Raw genomic sequence first — 18,389 nt, forward strand, 5'->3', positions numbered from 1 at the left:
TATACTACTAGTTACTGCAATTTATCACTGAATGGTGTCATTTGCTTTAAAAGATCATAAAAAATGATGGTTAAAGTTCCAATGAAATCTTGCAGTGTTTATTCTAAAGAATTTATCTGTCTTTTTTTGTAATCATGTGCCCTCATAAACTTCAATCAAAATTTGAAAATGTACTTCTGCCCACTTTTGGTGATCATGTTTAGATGACATTAGGTAAAGGAATAGTTCTGCCAAAAATTATATAAAGCCCATGATTTACTCACCCCCAATCCATCCGAGATACATGCTGTAGTCCCAGTAGTTTCTAGATGGCGTATTGTTAAAGATGTCACTTGTTAAAGATGCTAAAATGTCAATTTTCCAAAGTTAAACACAAGAGCTGAATGTCCAGGTTTGTGACAGACAGATGTAATTATGAAAAGGAGGTTTGTTAAATTGCAATTTGTCTGAAATAACACAGCAGATCTTTACTTTCTTTCTTTCTTTCTGCGTATAAATATGCACAGAACTGGAAAGGTGTAAAACAAGCACAGCGTTTAACACATCTCCCAACAGTCTCAAAGCTCAAATATCAGTTTATTAACACCCCAAAGGAAAGTGTTTCTTTTATTAAACATTACACTAGACATCATTATCATTGCAAACTTTGCATATGATTAAGCATTATCATTAATATTATGAAAATCATTTTTAAACTGGAATATGATCCGACTGTGTAAAGCAGATTCACTAAGTAGTTTCCTCTGTCTTTAATAAGAGACCTGAGCTTGCTTCTCTCTAATAAGTTTTAATATTTCTCGGGGCTATCATGGAGAAACTTTCTCAAGAAAGACCTTAGGGTGAATTCATTTGTAAACGAAATCCAGATGGGATTTCAACAAAAACAAAGTCAGAAGCTCACGGAATCTCAACTAATATGAAACATCACCCCGAATAAATTACCAATCATTTGAAAGAAATGTAAAGTTAAAACCTACAGGTAACAAAGACATAAAAGTTTAACAAAGCTATAAATGGAACTTGCTTAAGTTTTACATAGACTGGTTTAATCCCTGAGGTAGTCTTAAAAATAAAGGTGCGTCATGATACCATAAGAACCGTTTTTAAATGAAATTTGTGTTTCATCTATTCTTTGTAGACCTTTGACTGAATGGTTCTTTGAGGAACTAAAAATGGTACTTATATGGCATTGCTGTTAAAAAGCTTTTAAGTGCCTTTATTTTTAAGAGTGTACAGTAGTAGGCTGCTGATTTCAGGTCAGTTTTTTGAGCATTTGTCTGTCTTATTCTTAGCAGTTCTAGAAAGATAGGCTACCAGATAGTTCATTTCTGCGTTTTATAAATTTAATCGCAGCTGCTACGGCATCCAGGTACAAGTCACAGACAGATGTAATGTGGGTTGTTAAAATGCAATAGATAAAATGTATGAATTTGAATAGAGATACAAATGCAATAAACAGTGCCGCAGGGATTACATTTTTGTAGGCTATCCCAGAAATTAGCGAGGCCCTGATTCCCTTACCAAAAAGCCCATTTTTTTTTCATAGACTCTCACATACCCACATGAACATTACGGTATTATTCATCTGTGCATGTTAACCTACACTATGGAGACAAAAGCAATTAAGTATATAGCCGGGTTTTCAAAAAAGAAATAAACAAGTTGCTCTTTCAGCAGTCTACGTGTTTCAAATGGGATCAGGCCCTAAGCGGAGGGTTTGGTTTCTGTGCCGCAGGTGAAGCGGGGTGGAGATCAGAGAGCGTGATGAGGAGCATCCCAGCAGGTGTGAATAGTTTCTGTGGGTGTTCTGCTTGTGCTGGGCCGCAGCTCAAAGGTCTTAAAGATGAGAGGTAATAATCACGATGCGTTCTTCTGTATGACATTGTGCTTTAATTAAAGAGCTCAAAGCAAAACAGAGAGATGGATGAGTGTGTGTGTAGAGTTGAACGGTTAAGAAATACACTTTCATGTTTTTTTGAGAATGCTTAAGTGTTAAAACCCCAAGGGCAAAAACGCATACCAATCTATATATTGGTTTTTGGAGGGAGAAGACGCAGCTTCAAATAAACTGGGAACAGCGAATATTTAAGTTTGTGTATGTTAATGAAATGAAATCTTTATTTTAATGTCAAATGCATGACACTTTTTGAGAAGGCGTGTAGTTTTTCATGAATTTAATGTCATAATGCAAAAAAAACTGTTTTGCTTAAATATAAATATAGTTTACATGTTTTTAATACATGTTGTAAATATCTGTTTTTTTACTCTCTCAGAAATAAAGGTACAGTACAAGAAGGTACAAAAGTTGTCACTTTTATAAAAATACACTTTTGTCCCTTAAAGGTGCATATTGGTACCTCAAAAATACACAAACACACTGGTAACACAAAGGTACACATTGGTACATTATACTAGTAACTTAAAGGTACATATCTGTTCCTAAATGGTACATATTAGGACCTTCTTAAAAAGGTACTGTCCCAGTGACAACTTTTATACTTTTTTGTGAGAGTATAAGGTAAAATTTGACCTGCAGATATGTTTTAATTTTACATTGAAAACTTATGTTTTTTATATTAAATGTTTTGTTTAAATATAAATGTTGGGGACATTTTCGGCCATTTCCGGGTTTTTTTTCTCTTAATTTGGCCACAACTTTCTGCTTTTAAGCAAATGGAATGATTTTTGGTGACGAATCTTATATTAACACATATTTTGAGAAAATGCTTTGAAATTTTTCTAAATCTTAACAATACACCGTGGGCAAATTTACTACCCTTTCGTATTGTTTGTGTACAAAAAAGGCCACTCAATTAAATCGGATGATTGTTGTATTTTATTTTATTTTTTTGCATAAACCTGTTAATCAACCTCAGTACTACCAAATGCTTTTTTTATCTATGATTTTAATTCTTTAATTGTCAAGTTCATAAGTGATGTCACTGATTTGGGGGTGGGCCATAGAATGACAAATTTCCAATATAAAATTTGATTGTAAACTGGATTTTTTAAAACCCTTTTTTTTACAGTCTTGGGCCTATCAAATATCAGTTAAAACATTGGCTTTGATGCATTTTTTGTTTTTGTGCAGCATCAGATTAAATTTTTTTCTCCCTCATTTGTTGTTTGTGGCTTTTTTGCCTCCATTATAACAAATTTTTTTTATTGCAAAGCCATGACATCATATAATCATGCCTTCTTGATTGTTGGTAGTTAAAATTTGTCATTTTTACTATTGATCACCATGGGGCACCATTAACCCTTTAGTGGGCTTGTGCAAAACAGCTTAATATCTGGCTTGTACATTGAGTAAAAACAGTAAATCAGGGAGAAAAAAATTTAATCTGATGCGGCACAAAAACTAAAAATGCATATAAGCCAAAGTTTTTACTAATCTTTGACATGCCCAAGACCAATGTGAAAAAAATCCCAATCACTTTTTATATTAAAAAGCAGTAATTTGGTGTGTTTCCCCAAATCGTTGACATCACGTATGAACTTGGCAATTAAAGAGTTAAAATCATAGAATTTTTATAAACATTTGGACTGAAGTTGATTAACAGATTTATGCAAATAATTGAAAACATAAACTTATTTTTTTGTACACAAACAACATGAAAGGGTAGAACATTTGAACAATGCACATAGGTTAAAATGTAATTTTAACTCTGTTTAGTCTGTTTTTTATTCAGAATCGTTTGGTGTGCGATGACACACAGCCCTCTATTGCTTAGTTGATCTGTCGCATGTGCAGCTTTTTTCAAAATTCACCCATACCTAACAAATGGTTCACACAATCCCAACAGGAGAAAACATGACAGTATTCGTAATTAGACGTGCATGTTTTTTGCTTCATAAATCACTTTTAAACAAGCACACTGAGTTAAGAATCATGACAGTGATATAAAGATTAGACCTGAAATTAAGGTGAGACCAAGCCAATTGCTTTGGCTCGGTTACTCGCTTTCAGTATCTACATTAGCACGCTGAAACATCTTAAAACCGTTCATCTTTAAAAGATGTGTAAACCATACAAGCTGTAAAAAAAGGCAAGTATAATGATATAAGTGTAGGACTTTCCCGTCAACCCAAAAAAAACAGCTTTTAACATGTTATAACAAGACACAGAGGCCTTATTATCTACTTACATCTCAAAGCCTTATATGACAAATCTATAAAGCATGTCAAATATAAAAATATCAGAGTATTTGACCCTCCCAAATATTTAGTAAAACATAATTGGAAAATAACTTGTATGAGAACGCCAAAAACAGACTTGCTTTTCAGGTTTCCTTGACTCTTAACTGATGACACACCTTGTGTGCGCATGCAGAAATACTCTGTAATTGACCACTTAAGGTTCATACGCAGTGTTGTTGTTACCCTGCCCAGATACAATTCACCCTGTGCTCACCATAACCGAAACTTCACAGGACTGATACTCATCCGGTACTTATTTCTACTCTTTAATTACATGTGCATCTTGCTTATACTGTATAAATACATGCACTGTCAGGAAAAATGGTCAAAATATGTACCCCAGCTGTTACTGGGGTGGTACCCTTTCAAAAAGTACAGCTTTGGACCTAAAGTGTTCATATTAGTACCTCATATTGATACCTCAATTGTACATATCTGTGCAAATGTATACTGACAGCTGGGGTACATATTTTGACCATTTTTTCTGACAATGTGTGGTTGTAGTGTTTGATCTTTAGGAGTGTGTAATGTTTACAGAATTTAGTCAATTTTTAATTAATTAAAAGCATAAACATTAAAGTTACATTAAATTATATAAAATGCATAACAAATGCTTAACGTTGGCATTAGAACATGTACTGTATTCATATCAGTTATTGTTATATTGTATGCATTCGGCAGCTTGCAGTTGAACCCATTGGCACTGTAGGCACTATGCTTCACCACTTGAGCTACAGTAACACTTAAAGGATGAGATCATGTATGTCTGCTGCTATATATTGCTATATATATAGGGGAGTGTGTCTGTACTGCCTTAAATGTATATAATTATCACACACTTACAAACATCAGACAACAACCAGAGGCACTGTGATCTATCCACTGTAATGCACCTGAGTAACTTGTTTTTAGTTTATCATCTAATTGTGATGAGGTCGTATGCTCTTCTGTATGTGTATGCATTGAATCATGACTAATATACATGTATGTGTATGTACTTACTGAATGATGACTGATGGGTGTGCATTGAAAAGTCTTGCTTTAATGTAAGCTACATGGCTAATAAGTGTTGCAGTGTAATGGATGAGACAATCTTTAATCTTGTTCGAAAGGCTGAACTATTAGAAGTTCGTCTTGTATATTTACTGGATCAATCCTTAATCCCACCAGGAGGCAGATAAAGGCCCCTTCAGACAGCTCTTTATTTCATCTTTTTGACCATCCTCATGATTCACCCGCTTATGGTCGCTTTCATACTGTACCCAAGCAAATCATTTCAAATGTTTGAAAGGGCAGCAGGCAGCTAGTGTTATTTTTACCAAGCTATTTGAGGTTTTGGGTGAGTTCGTTTTAATTTCAGTGGTCAGTGAAGTCATTGAATGAATCTGTCATGGCTCCTGTCTTCACCATGCACTGCTCTAAAGACTGATGTAATGAACCCAGCATTCATATGATCTCCCACTAGAGAGAGACATTCAGCAGAAGTGATGCTGCTCATTTTTAATGTATGCCATTGAAGTGTTCCTGTGAGCATCTATCTGTCTGTCTGTATGTCTGTCTTTCTGTCGATTGGTCAATTTTCTCTCTGTTTGTATCTCTCTTAATCTATCTATATATCTGTCTGTCTGTCTGTCTGTCTATCTTACCATCTATCGATTTTCTCTCTGTCTGTATATCTCTTTTCCGTCCTTCTGTATATCAACCTTCCATCTATCTGTCTGTCTGTCGCTTTTCTCTCTGTCTGTAAATTTCTTTTGCCGTCTGTCTATCTACCTTTCTGTCTATCTATCTGTGTGTATGTCTTTCTGCCAGTCTGTCTGTCTGTCTGTCGATTTTCTGGATATGTCTTTATCCTTTATCCTTTTTATCCTTCTCTATATCACCCTTCTATCTATCTGTCGATTTTCTCTCTGTCTGTATATCTCTTTTGCTGTCTATCTATCTATCTGTCTGTCTGTCTGTCTGTCTATCTATCTATTTATCTAACTGTCTGTTGATTTTCTCTGTCTGTATACGTCTTTTTTATCCTTCTGTATATCACCCTTCTATCTGTCTGTTTGTCTGTCTGTCGATTTTCTCTCTGTCTGTATATCTCTATTTGCATCCTTCTGTATATCACCTATCTGTCTGTCTGTCTGTCTGTCCGTCTGTCCGTCCGTCCGTCCGTCTGTATCTATTTTTTCCATCCTTCTTCATATCACCCTTCTATCTATCTATCTATCTGTCTGTCGATTTTCTCTGTCTGTATATCTCTTTTTTATCCTTCTGTATATCAAACTTCCATCTATCTGTCTGTCTGTCGCTTTTCTCTCTGTCTGTAAATCTCTTTTGCCGTCTGTCTATCTATCTGTCTGTCTGTCTGTCTGTTGATTTTCTCTGTCTGTATATCTCTTTTTCCATCTTTCTGTATATAACCCTTCTATCTATCTATCTGTCTCTCTGTCGATTTTCTCTGTCTGTATATCTCTTTTTTATCCTTCTGTATATCAAACTTCCATCTATCTGTCTGTCTGTCGCTTTTCTCTCTGTCTGTAAATCTCTTTTGCCGTCTGTCTATCTATCTGTCTGTCTGTCTGTCTGTTGATTTTCTCTGTCTGTATATCTCTTTTTCCATCTTTCTGTATATAACCCTTCTATCTATCTATCTGTCTGTCTGTCGATTTTCTCTGTCTGTATATCCCTTTTTTATCCTTCTGTATATCAAACTTCCATCTATCTGTCTGTCTGTCGCTTTTCTCTCTGTCTGTAAATCTCTTTTGCCGTCTGTCTATCTACCTGTCTGTCTGTCTGTCTGTTGATTTTCTCTGTCTGTATATCTCTTTTTCCATCTTTCTGTATATAACCCTTCTATCTATCTGTCTGTCTGTCTGTCTATTGATTTTCTCTGTCTGTATATCTCTTTTTATCCTTCTGTATATCAAACTTCCATCTATCTGTCTGTCTGTCTGTCTGTCGCTTTTCTCTCTGTCTGTATATGTCTTTTGCTGTCTATCTATCTATCTATCTATCTATCTATCTATCTATCTATCTATCTATCTATCTATCTATCTATCTATCTATCTATCTGTCTATCTAACTGTCTGTCTGTCTGTCTGTCGCTTTTCTCTCTGTCTGTATATCTCTTTTGCTGTCTGTCTATCTATCTATCTATCTATCTATCTATCTATCTATCTATCTATCTATCTAACTGTCAGTCGATTTTCTCTGTCTGTATACGTCTTTTTTATCCTTCTGCATATCACCTTTCTATCTATCTGTTTGTCTGTCTGTCGATTTTCTCTCTGTCTGTATATCTCTATTTGCATCCTTCTGTATATCACCTATCTATCTGTCTGTCTGTCCGCCCGTCCGTCTATATCTATTTTTTCCATCCTTCTTCATATCACCCTTCTATCTATCTATCTATCTGTCTGTCTGTCGATTTTTTTCTGTCTGTATATCTCTTTTTTATCCTTCTGTGTATCAAACTTCCATCTATCTGTCTGTCTGTCGCTTTTCTCTCTGTCTGTATATCTCTTTTGCTGTCTATCTATCTATCTATCTATCTATCTATCTATCTATCTATCTATCTATCTATCTATCTATCGCTTTTTTCTTGGTGTGTAAATATATTTTGCTGTCCGTCTATAAGTCTATGTATCTATCTGTCTGTCTATTTTCTCTCTGTATATTTCTTTTTCCATCCTTACCATCCTTCTATCTATCTATCTATCTATCTATCTATCTATCTATCTATCTATCTATCTATCTATCTATCTATCTATCTATCTATCTATCTATCTATCTATCTATCTATCTATCTACCATCCTTCTATCTATCTATCTATCTATCTATCTATCTATCTATCTATCTATCTATCTATCTATCTATCTATCTATCTATCTATCGCTTTTTTCTTTGTGTGTAAATATATTTTGCTGTCCGTCTATAAGTCTATGTATCTATCTGTTTGTCTATTTTCTCTGTATATTTTCCATCCTTACCATCCTTCTATCTATCTATCTATCTATCTATCTATCTATCTATCTATCTATCTATCTATCTATCTATCTATCTATCTATCTATCTATCTATACATAATTTTTGTTCTGTGTCTGTCTGTCTTTCTTTCTGTCGTCTTCTCTATCTATTTCTCCATCTAGAGTATATTAACATTGGGCAAATACCACTAAGTTAATAGTATTCAAATCTTGTTTTCCCAACTCTCTGTGTTCTCACACACACCTATTAAATTTTTGGCCGGCACACAAAGCGCGCAACAGGTATATACCCCATGCACGGGGCAGGTTGAATCTATTGCCCCGATTTCCTGTCACATGATCTGAAATAGGATCCCTACTTTCTTTGCTATCTTCTGTGTGTCTGGGGGCAGCGCTGATCTGCCAGAAGTTCAGACGCTTTTAACGCGACGCTCGTCTACGTTACATTACATTCAACTCTCCACTGCTTCAGACTGCACTGAGAACAGCTCACCTGCGAGAAAAGAAGAAGAGAGGACAACCGAAGTCAAGACAAGAGAAGGAGATCTCCTACAGAACACTACAGAAGAGAGAGATGGATCCTTGGAGAATCGCAGCTTTGCTCCTCGCCTGTCTCACCGCGTCAACTTCTTACGAGTTGGATACGGGTTAGTTTGCAACTTTCATGACTTGTGATAGTCTGCATGCTTACTGCTGTAACACTTAGGACACATTACACCGTTTCATTGTTGCATTGCATCGTCGCGCAGTGTTATATTGTAGCGCGCATCGCGATTACACGGAGTCCCGAGACGAGCATCGGCTTGCACTGTGTTTCTGTCACCTTTTCTCGCCTTGTCTTGCGTTTTGTTTAATGAGCCACACCATCTATTTGACCATAAATAGTTGAAAAAGATATATTTAATATGAAGTTTAGTTGCGTTTTGCTGTTTCTCTCTTGCTTATACCGGACAGGTAGCCTATCACGTTCACAAGTATTGCAACATTTACCACAATTTCAGATAAACACCATGTTGCAACAGTTAATGTTTCTATTATTACTGTTGTAAAAACATTTTGGACGACAGTGTTGGCTATTAAGTTACTAATGTTTTCTTTTATTAACAATAATTAACAAATTCATTTAGTTTACGGTTTTAGCCAAAATAAAACAGTCTATAAAACAGTTTTGACGAAAACTGTTGGTCGCGTTATACCGCAAGGGATCTGTACCTGTTCACAGAGCATGTGTGTCTGAACTGAAGTTCAGTTTTACAACGCTATATCCCTTATCGATATTTAGTTTACTGATATGCAATTTATAGTGTAATTCATGTTTTATTACACATCTCCTTCAACTTTTTTGTTGCGAGAATGCTACAGATTTACAGCACGTTCTCATAGTGATGAGCAATACGGTTCGTCTTTTAGGTTTAGACAGCTAATCCTCTTGTCTTTTATTGGCATCTCGTGTTCTGTCTATCTGATATAGCCTAACATAGAGCAGGCTAGTTGAAAGCCAAATGACAGATTATGTTCGTGCAGAAACCACGAATCTGGAAGCATTTATGGCGCGTTTGAAGCTGGCTATCTCTGTCCACGCGGTGAACTTGAAATCTTTTAGTAGCTGCAGACACCATTCTACTTTAGACTCACTTTACTTATTTATGTTACTCTACATTTAGTCATCATAGCTACGTAACGTGCATTAAAGATCTAAATTTTACCGCCATGCGTATACCCTGGGCCTGGGATTGAACCCATGCCTTTGCGTTGCTTACGCAATGCTCTGCACGAACTCCTCAACACGTCAAGTACCACACAATGAACAGTATTTGGTCTCTAAACGTAATCTAACCCAAATCAATGTTAATTAAATTGCGACCAAAAAAATGAAAGTTCATACATCGTTTGACCCACAACGTTTCAGCAACAGCAGGCAAACGCGCTCCTGACGTCAGCAGCACCCAGTCAATCAAGTGTCTTTAAATCAAAGAAGCTCGCTGTAGCCTACTTTGAACTAAAAGTATGTTTTTATTATTGGCAAAATAGTATTCAAGTACTGGTACCTATGTAACTAAAGTTATATTTTTGATTAGAAGTACATTTTTATTGTTAACAGTCACATACATCAAAAAACAGCTGCTTGCATTTAAGCTTTTCTTATTTCAGTATTTCCTATGTAGTTTAATTCAGTAAAGCATCACTTATTTTATGTATTTATTCATTGTACCATTTCTAAACCCCTCACAATGCATTGTGGGTAATAAGTCATGGGTGCTTATTTCAACATACTACCAGACAGCATACGACTCCAGAGCTGCTGACTTTGGCGCGGATCCGGCCCGTACTCGTCTGCTGTCTGGGTACGATTTGGGACAGGTTTCAGAGACGTTTTAGGATGGATAGTAAGCAGAAAAAGGTGCATACGCTGTCTACACAAAGAATGTGTCAGTGGCGTTGATTGTAATAGGAGCTTTCAAGTTTGTCGATTCGCTAGCGTAAGCTGTCATTTGTGCCGTATTTCAAGTCTCAAAAGCAAATCCCCTGTGCTCTCTTTCAAATTTTGTTTCTTAATTATAGCCTTTGATTTAAATGACGGGTTGGGATATCTGAGTGATGCATAAGCGCTGTCATCTCTACCCATGTATTAGCATTATTTAAGCATGCTTACCAGAATATCACAGCTTAGGTTTGTGACAAAATTGTGACTTGTTCTGACAGGTGTAGTGTTTTGTAAAATCATGGGAGGGCATGAGGTTTGAAGTCACCTCAAGACCTTTTGTTAATCTCAGAATAACATTCATGTCAAAGAAATGTGTCTCCTTCCTAACCCAAATCTTAACCATGGCCCCTATATAACCATAAATAGACTGATGAGAATGGTATACAATCCCTAAACGTAGTCCTAAATGTAAGATTGATTCCAAACCTAATCCAACAATCTGATTAGTTGATTTAAAAACATGCCAGATTTGGTAAAATTGCTCAACTTTATTTAGTACATGGCTCACTGGATTTGGCATTGCAAATCTATAAAAGGTCTACCAAAATCTGCTGAATTTATCCACCCGTTTTTTAGGATCTTGAAAACCCTTTCATGTTACGGCTTTGAATTGGTTTTGCAGACAGACCAATATTTTTTTTTACATTTGTTTTTATGGATAAGTTGGAGCAGGTAGTAAAGGGAAAGCGGCCATCAAGTGTCCAGAATAAAGCAGATGGGAACTCCTACAATAGTTTTTCAAAAGAATTACAGACAAGACTTCATGAAGCTGCTTGAGAAAATGCCCAGATTCTGCAGAGCTGTAATCTAGACGGAGGGTGGCTGCTTTGAAGAACCTAAAATATCCAATTTCATTTGTTGTACATTTTGTGGTCACTACATAATTTCCAAAGTTCCAGTTGTGCTTGTTTTTTAGTTCGATGACTTTATTATTATTAGCCTATATAAAATTGAAAAACTAACGAACAGTAGGGGTGAGAATCGTTTGGACCTTTATGATTTGATTCATGATTTGAATGGATTCTTGATGAACTAATTAGCATATTTGTGACATTACATCGCATTTGAGCTGAAAGTTAGACTAGTGTTGAAACTTTTGGTACAAACTTTTGTTAATCTTGTAGTTTAAAATTAGTCAAACGGGGCTAGATGTATTTGTTTTTTTCTTTCTCTACTGCTCGTGTAAGCTCAACTGTAGGTTCGTGTGTGGTTTGCGCTCACTAAACTATCCGTGTGCTGCACTGCCCCTGCAGTTGACTTCCGGGTCATGTTTTGGGTCACGTTATCATTTGTAAACGAACTTTTAAAAATTGTTTTTTTGACATTAGGAATTCAGAATTGTCCACATCCGCATCAACAAGGTTAGCCAATAGCCAGAACGATGAACAAACATAGACCGGAAGTTTACTTCGGGCCAGGTGCGTAACCGTGACAATGCGTGTGTGTCAGATGAAACCGTCTATACTAGTTATATACAAATATATGTGTGTATGGTTCTCAATCTTGTTCACTTAAAGGCCACAATTATTGTCCACAACAATATTTGAAGGCCTCTCACTTAGGGCTGCCTAACGATTATTCGCGACTAATCGTTTGCAGAATAAAAGTTTTTGTTTACATAATATATGTGGGTGTACTGTGTATAATAATTATGTTTAAATACAAACACATTAAAGAAATATTTGCATGAGTATATAAAATGTTATATTTAATTTATATTATATATAAATATAAATATTTATATAAATATATATATATTTTTTTTTATTATACATCCATGTGTATTTATTTATTCATACATAATTATTATATACAGTTCACCCACATATATTATGTAAACAAAAACTTTTATTCTGCAAACGATTAGTCACAAATAATCGTTAGGCAGCTCTACCCCCACTCACAATTTATACCAAATAAAAGTACTAGAGCTTGACAGACATTCATTACGAATAACCAAACACTAAATAATAACTTATTTTTTTGTTGCTTTATCTTATTATAATTCTTGTTTTGTCCGATTTTGAGTCATCTTGAGGAGCCCTTGATAGTTTGTTGAGCCCCCCAGTGGACCCTGACCCGTTGGTTGAGAAACACTGCAGTCCTTCTTTATCTTCTGCTTTTCTGTAAATGAGTTATTGATATCTGATTAGTGAAAAGCACCTGTTGCTCTTCTCTATGTCTGATGAGATGCGGGAATTGAAACGTGTGAATGATGAAGCCTGCAGCAAACTCACTTTGCAGGATAAATGGAGCTCTGAAATGTTTGAGAGAGAAGGCATGGCTGGCATCTCTCATTTTTCATTAAGTAAGAGAAACGCAATATTGCTGTCCTTTCAAAACCTTCTGTTTTTGATATTGCATGAATTTGCTTCATCTTTAAACCAGTTGTACCATCACCTTTACCAGTTACACATTTGGCAGACCTGTTTATCCAAAGCAACTTACTCTACAAGCGTGTTCAATCTATACATCTTATCAGAATGTGTGTTCCCTGGGAAACAAACTCATGTCCTCGAGCTCACGGATGGTAAAGTGGTTTTTGGGTTCCAGAATTAACATTTAAACATGAACTTTTATTTGGCCGAGGCTTTTATCCAAAGTGACTTACAGTGCATTCAAGTAAAAATTTTTCATCAGTATGTGTGTTCCCTGGGGTTTGAACCCATGACCTTTGTGCTGCTAACTCACTGTAGCTGTTGTGAATGGTTGCCAGGCGGCACTAGGAACTGTTTATGATGTAATGTTTATTTCTGTTATGGATTTAAAAAGTTGTATTAACATTTTTCTAGTTAAAGGTAGACCTGACGATTCTTGTTTTGGTGCATTTGTCTATGAAAACAGAATGACTGGAATGATTTTGGCAAAAGGGCGAACAGACTTCAAAGCATCAGTCATTTTGCTTAAGTTATTAAATCCACGTCATGCCTTGTCTTTCGCAGAATCGTAGAGTTATCTGAAATTAGATCTCTGATCAAAACACAGCGTTTTAAGTTATTTTTAGTCTTGAGTGTGAGTGATAACTTACAACAGCGTTTAATCCAGAGACTCTCAAATGAATCCGTGTATTTGTTAAATTATTATCTTATACATATTAGCTGGATTTAACCTCTCCGATGTTTCCTAATTTCTTTATGGGATGTAGTTAAGGAGCCGTTTTCACCTTATCTAGGGCTGTCACGATTTTGAAATTTGGCTGACGGTTAATTGTTTAATAAATTGTGACAATTAATTGCCTGTTTATTGCTTTGACATTTAATTCTCATACATTTTTTGTTTACGAAAAAATTCATAGATAGTTAGAATTATTTAAATGAAATCTTTTGCAAGGTTTATCCGGCAGTAAATATTTACACACATAACACATTTTTAAAAGTCATCTGATACTGTCTCATTTATACAGGCGCTGCAGCTCCCCCTTGTGTTTTTTAGAGAAATGTGCAATCATCGCGGTGATCTGAAATCATTGCGATGAGGTCAAACAATTGCGATGAGACGGTTATTTAATCATTGTGACAGCCCTAATCTTATCTGACCCCTAAAAATGACTAATGCACTCAAAAATGTATTCAGTCATATCAAATAATATTTTTTGACTCAACTAAAGGCGATTAATATAGATGTTGTCACATGACTCGGATTGCTTAGGTTACCTGACAACACAGTTTTCACAGCACGGGCGAAGATGGAGCAAACCTTTTAGCTGACTTTCAAAATACCGGTTTATATTTCATAAAAACATGCATCAACAAAGTTCGTCACCCTGAGCATCCATCACAGGAAGTGACATCACTGCCAGTCAACCCATGGATAAGTGAGTGTGGTAGAACCGCACAGCATCATGCATCTGTCACCACATCGTGCGGCGCATCAGAGGATGGGGGTGTATTTGCCTCCTGGAGGTTTGTTGCCGGATGTGTTTGACAGATCCTTCATCTGCCTCCACACCAAGCCATTGCCTTTTCTCCTCTTCTCCTCCATCTCCATTATTTCTTCACATTGTCTTTTCTTTTTTCAGCCTCGTCTTGTGTTTTTTGGAAAGCAGCGCCTGCACTGTGTCAAGTGTCTTCCCTCAAAGCGGTTTTGACAGTGAAGTATGGGTTGGGAGGGAAACAGTAGCCAGGTGGTCGGAAACGTGGGCAAGGAAAGAACTTTTGTGTACTTCTTTGTCCGCTCCACCACTTCCTTTTTAATTCTTTCATTCTGTATATACCTGTTGACAAAGTGCTGGCGCGTTCGATTCATTCGGAGTCCATGACTGTGCAGAGACTATTGCAAAAAGGGATTATTTATTTTCTTAGGCATTATAGTTTTGTTTTGCTTTTGTTTGTCTTTGTTGAGCCGCCACATAAATGCTGTCGAGAGCGTTTTGAAGCATCGACCCGTTTTTCTTGTGAAACTTGCTTGTCTTGGCATGTTTACGTTAATGTAAGGCTTTGAATGCACAGTATGTATAGTCCTGCAAACTCATTTCAATAGTTTATAAATACATCCTGCTTATTGTATAGAAAAACATTAATCAAACTCATTTGCTTTTTGTTACGACCAATCGCAAATAAAGTGTACAGTTATCTTATAGAATAGCGTAGAATATATATCACACTTTACAAAAAGGTTTTATTTGTTGACATTAGTAAATGCATTAGAAAACTAACAATGAAGAATATAGTTATTCAGCATTTATTAATCTTTGTTAATGTTATTTAGTGCCAAAAAAAAAAAAATGTTTATGTTAGTTCGTTGTGCATTAACTAATGTTAACAGCAGCCATGTTTTGTTATAGACAAAGTCGAAATACTTAGAAAAATAAAGCAAAATTTGCTGTTTGTTTCCATTTAAATGGTCTTTTTTGATAAAATGGTGTACGTGATGACATCACGAATTATGAAAATGAATGGTCGCATACGTTTTAGTGTATATCGCAAAAAACTAAACCTCTGACCTTAGGTTTAGTTTAAAAATAAACATATCAAAAAAGAAAGTGTCCAACTTGTTAGATGCTGTTGTGCACTTTGAAGGTTGCACGTGATGATGTGACATATCATTTATTTGCGTTAAAGCTATTTTTTCTTTCAACAAAACGTGTTACAAATCTAGTTTTTTTTTTGTGTGACATTTGAGGTATTGACATTACATTTATGCGCTAAACTTAATTGTAAAATCATTTTCTCGACATTTGCCAAATTTAATCGATAATAAGCACTTCCACCAGCTATATCGGTAAACTTTTTGATGCGCTAAAACTTAACACAAATAAAGTCTTGAATGGAAACATGGCTAGTTACAAGCTATTTTGTCAACAAAACGTGTTAACAAACTAGTTTTTTAGCGACATTTGAGGTGTTGACATTGCATTTATTCGCTAAACTTAATGGTAAAATAATTTTCTTAACATTTGCCAATTTTTATCAATAATAAAAATCTCCATAAGCTTTATCGCTAAACTTTTTGATGCACTACAACTTTTTGATGCGTTAAAACTTTATTTGGAAATAAAGCCTTGGATGGAAAGATGGCTAGTTAAGCTATTTTTTCAACAAAATGTTTTACCAAACTAGTTTTTTAGCAACATTTGAGGTATCAACATTGCATTTATGCGCTAAACTTAAATGTAAAACCATTTTCCTCAACATTTGCAAAATAAATCGATTATAAGCATTTCCATCAGCTATATCGGTAAACGTTTTGATGCGCTAAAACTTAACGCAAATAAAGTCTTGAATGGAAACATGGCTAGTTACAAGCTATTTTGTCAACAAAACGTGTTGACATTGCATTTATTTGCTAAATTTAAATGTAAAATAATTTTCTTAACATTTGCTAAATTTAATTGACAATAAGCATTTCCATTAGCTTTATCGCTTAACTTTTTGATGCGCTAAAACTTTTTTAGGAAATAATGCCTTGGATGAAAACATGGCTAGTTACAAGCTATTTTTCAACCAAACGTGTTACCCAACTAGTTTTTTAGCGACATTTCAGTTATCAACATTGCATCAAATAATTTTGTCAACATTTGCTAAATTGAATCGATAATAAGCATATCGCTATATCGCTAAACATTTTGAGGCGTTAAAAATTTTGTATGCGCTTAAACTTTTTGATAAGCTAAAACTTTTTTTGGAAATAAAGCCTTGGATGGAAACATGGATAGTTACAAGCTATTTTTTAAACAAAACATGTTACCAAACTTTTTTTGGTGACATTTTAGGTATCGACATTGCATTTATGCATTAACCTGAAATGTAAAATCATTTTGTCATCATTTAGTAAGTTTAATTGATAATAAGCATTTCCATCAGCTAAATCACTAAACTTTTTGATGCGCTAAAACTTTTTTCAGACATAAAGCCTTGGATGGAAACATGGCTAGTTGCAAGATATTTCTTAAACAAAACGTGTTACCAAATAGTTTTTTAAGCGACATTTGAGGTATCGACATTGCGTTCATGCAATAAACTTAAATGTTAAATCTTTTTGTTGACATTTGCAAAAAGTAGTTTCCTTCAGCTATATCAGTAAACTTTTTGATGAGCTTAAACTTTTTCTGCAAATAAAGCTTGGATGGAAACATGGCTAGTTACAACTTTTGATGTAAATATGTTTTAGTAAATGCTTCATGTAATGCATTAACTAATATAAACAAATATGACATTATTGTAAAGTGTGTACTTTTTACTAGCATGTTGCATTTAATTTGTTAAATCGAAGAAATTGTGATGTGAAATGCATTCATATTAGAATGCTTTAAATGTTTCGGCAAATATAAGCTCATTCTGAAACATTTTTGAGATCTCGTCTGAAAAGGGGTGTCACATGATTCCAGGGTTTTTTCTTAGGAGACAAATCCGAGAAGCAGGTGAAATACAATATGCAGAATTCCCCTCTTTAATATACTTTAATCTCACTTCTGTGTAGGAGAACCAAACGACACTTAATTGACAGTTTTCGTTTCTAAGGGATGTTTTGAAAGTTCGGTGATGACTTTTGCAGCTAAACCTCCCATTGCTTCTCATCCTGCCTGAGCTCTGTGTTCAAATATTTTCATTAACACATGATGTGTAGTTGAGTGAGAGTCAGAAACTGGGATTGATAGGTCAAACCACACAGTCTCCGCGCCTATCCAGAGGAGCAGTACGGCCTGTATTCCTCTGTGTCACCCTTAGTTACAGAGGCATCTTTGTGTTCCATGTTTCTCGGTGGTTGGTTCTGGATCGGATCAGCTGGGTGGGTAATTACAGCCTGTTGTGTGTAAATGTGAGGATATGCTGGCAGGAAATGGGTGGAAGGATTTCTGGGAAATGTAGGGACCAAAGGAATGCCTGTGCCCTCTGAGGCGCTCTGATGTGGGTATTTTTGTCACTAAATTAGAAGAAGAACTCTCGGCTAACCACCTCTTCGCCGCGAACGCAGATAGATGTATATTAGCTGTTTTGATTTATTTATCCATGTTCAACTTTGGCTTAACTTAAGTTTGAAAATGTCATCACGAATGCTGTCAAACATGTCAAAAACCGTCTGTTTCTAACTAACCGAAAGGCTTGTGTTTCATATCACATCAATTTTTTACTCCAAATCTAATAATGTCTGCAGAGGCTGGGTAAAACACATTAAATAACATCTTTTGTATGAAAACTAATTTCTTTAAGGTATGTGTGAGTGTACACACTGTCTTGTGGTTAGGCAGTATGATTCACAATCACTTATGCATTAACATCCTTTC

The 18,389-nt window shown here is 35.5% G+C and overlaps 1 protein-coding gene across 2 annotated transcripts in view; it reads left to right on the top strand.

Moving 5' to 3' along the window:
- Positions 1–8,481: 8,481 nt before the first annotated feature.
- The window catches only part of kremen1 (kringle containing transmembrane protein 1), a 79,964-nt gene continuing 70,056 nt past the window's right edge, over positions 8,482–18,389 (top strand). Inside the window, exon 1 of one of the 2 annotated variants that reach the window (XM_065250844.1) lies at positions 8,482–8,828. In XM_065250844.1, the coding sequence (XP_065106916.1) occupies positions 8,756–8,828 (73 nt within the window). In that variant the 5' untranslated portion in view covers positions 8,482–8,755. The remainder of the gene's footprint in view (positions 8,829–18,389) is intronic. The other variant, XM_065250843.2, reaches the window with a different exon arrangement.

The sequence above is a fragment of the Paramisgurnus dabryanus genome, chromosome 5, assembly GCF_030506205.2.
Source record: "Paramisgurnus dabryanus chromosome 5, PD_genome_1.1, whole genome shotgun sequence".
Taxonomy (NCBI): domain Eukaryota; kingdom Metazoa; phylum Chordata; class Actinopteri; order Cypriniformes; family Cobitidae; genus Paramisgurnus; species Paramisgurnus dabryanus.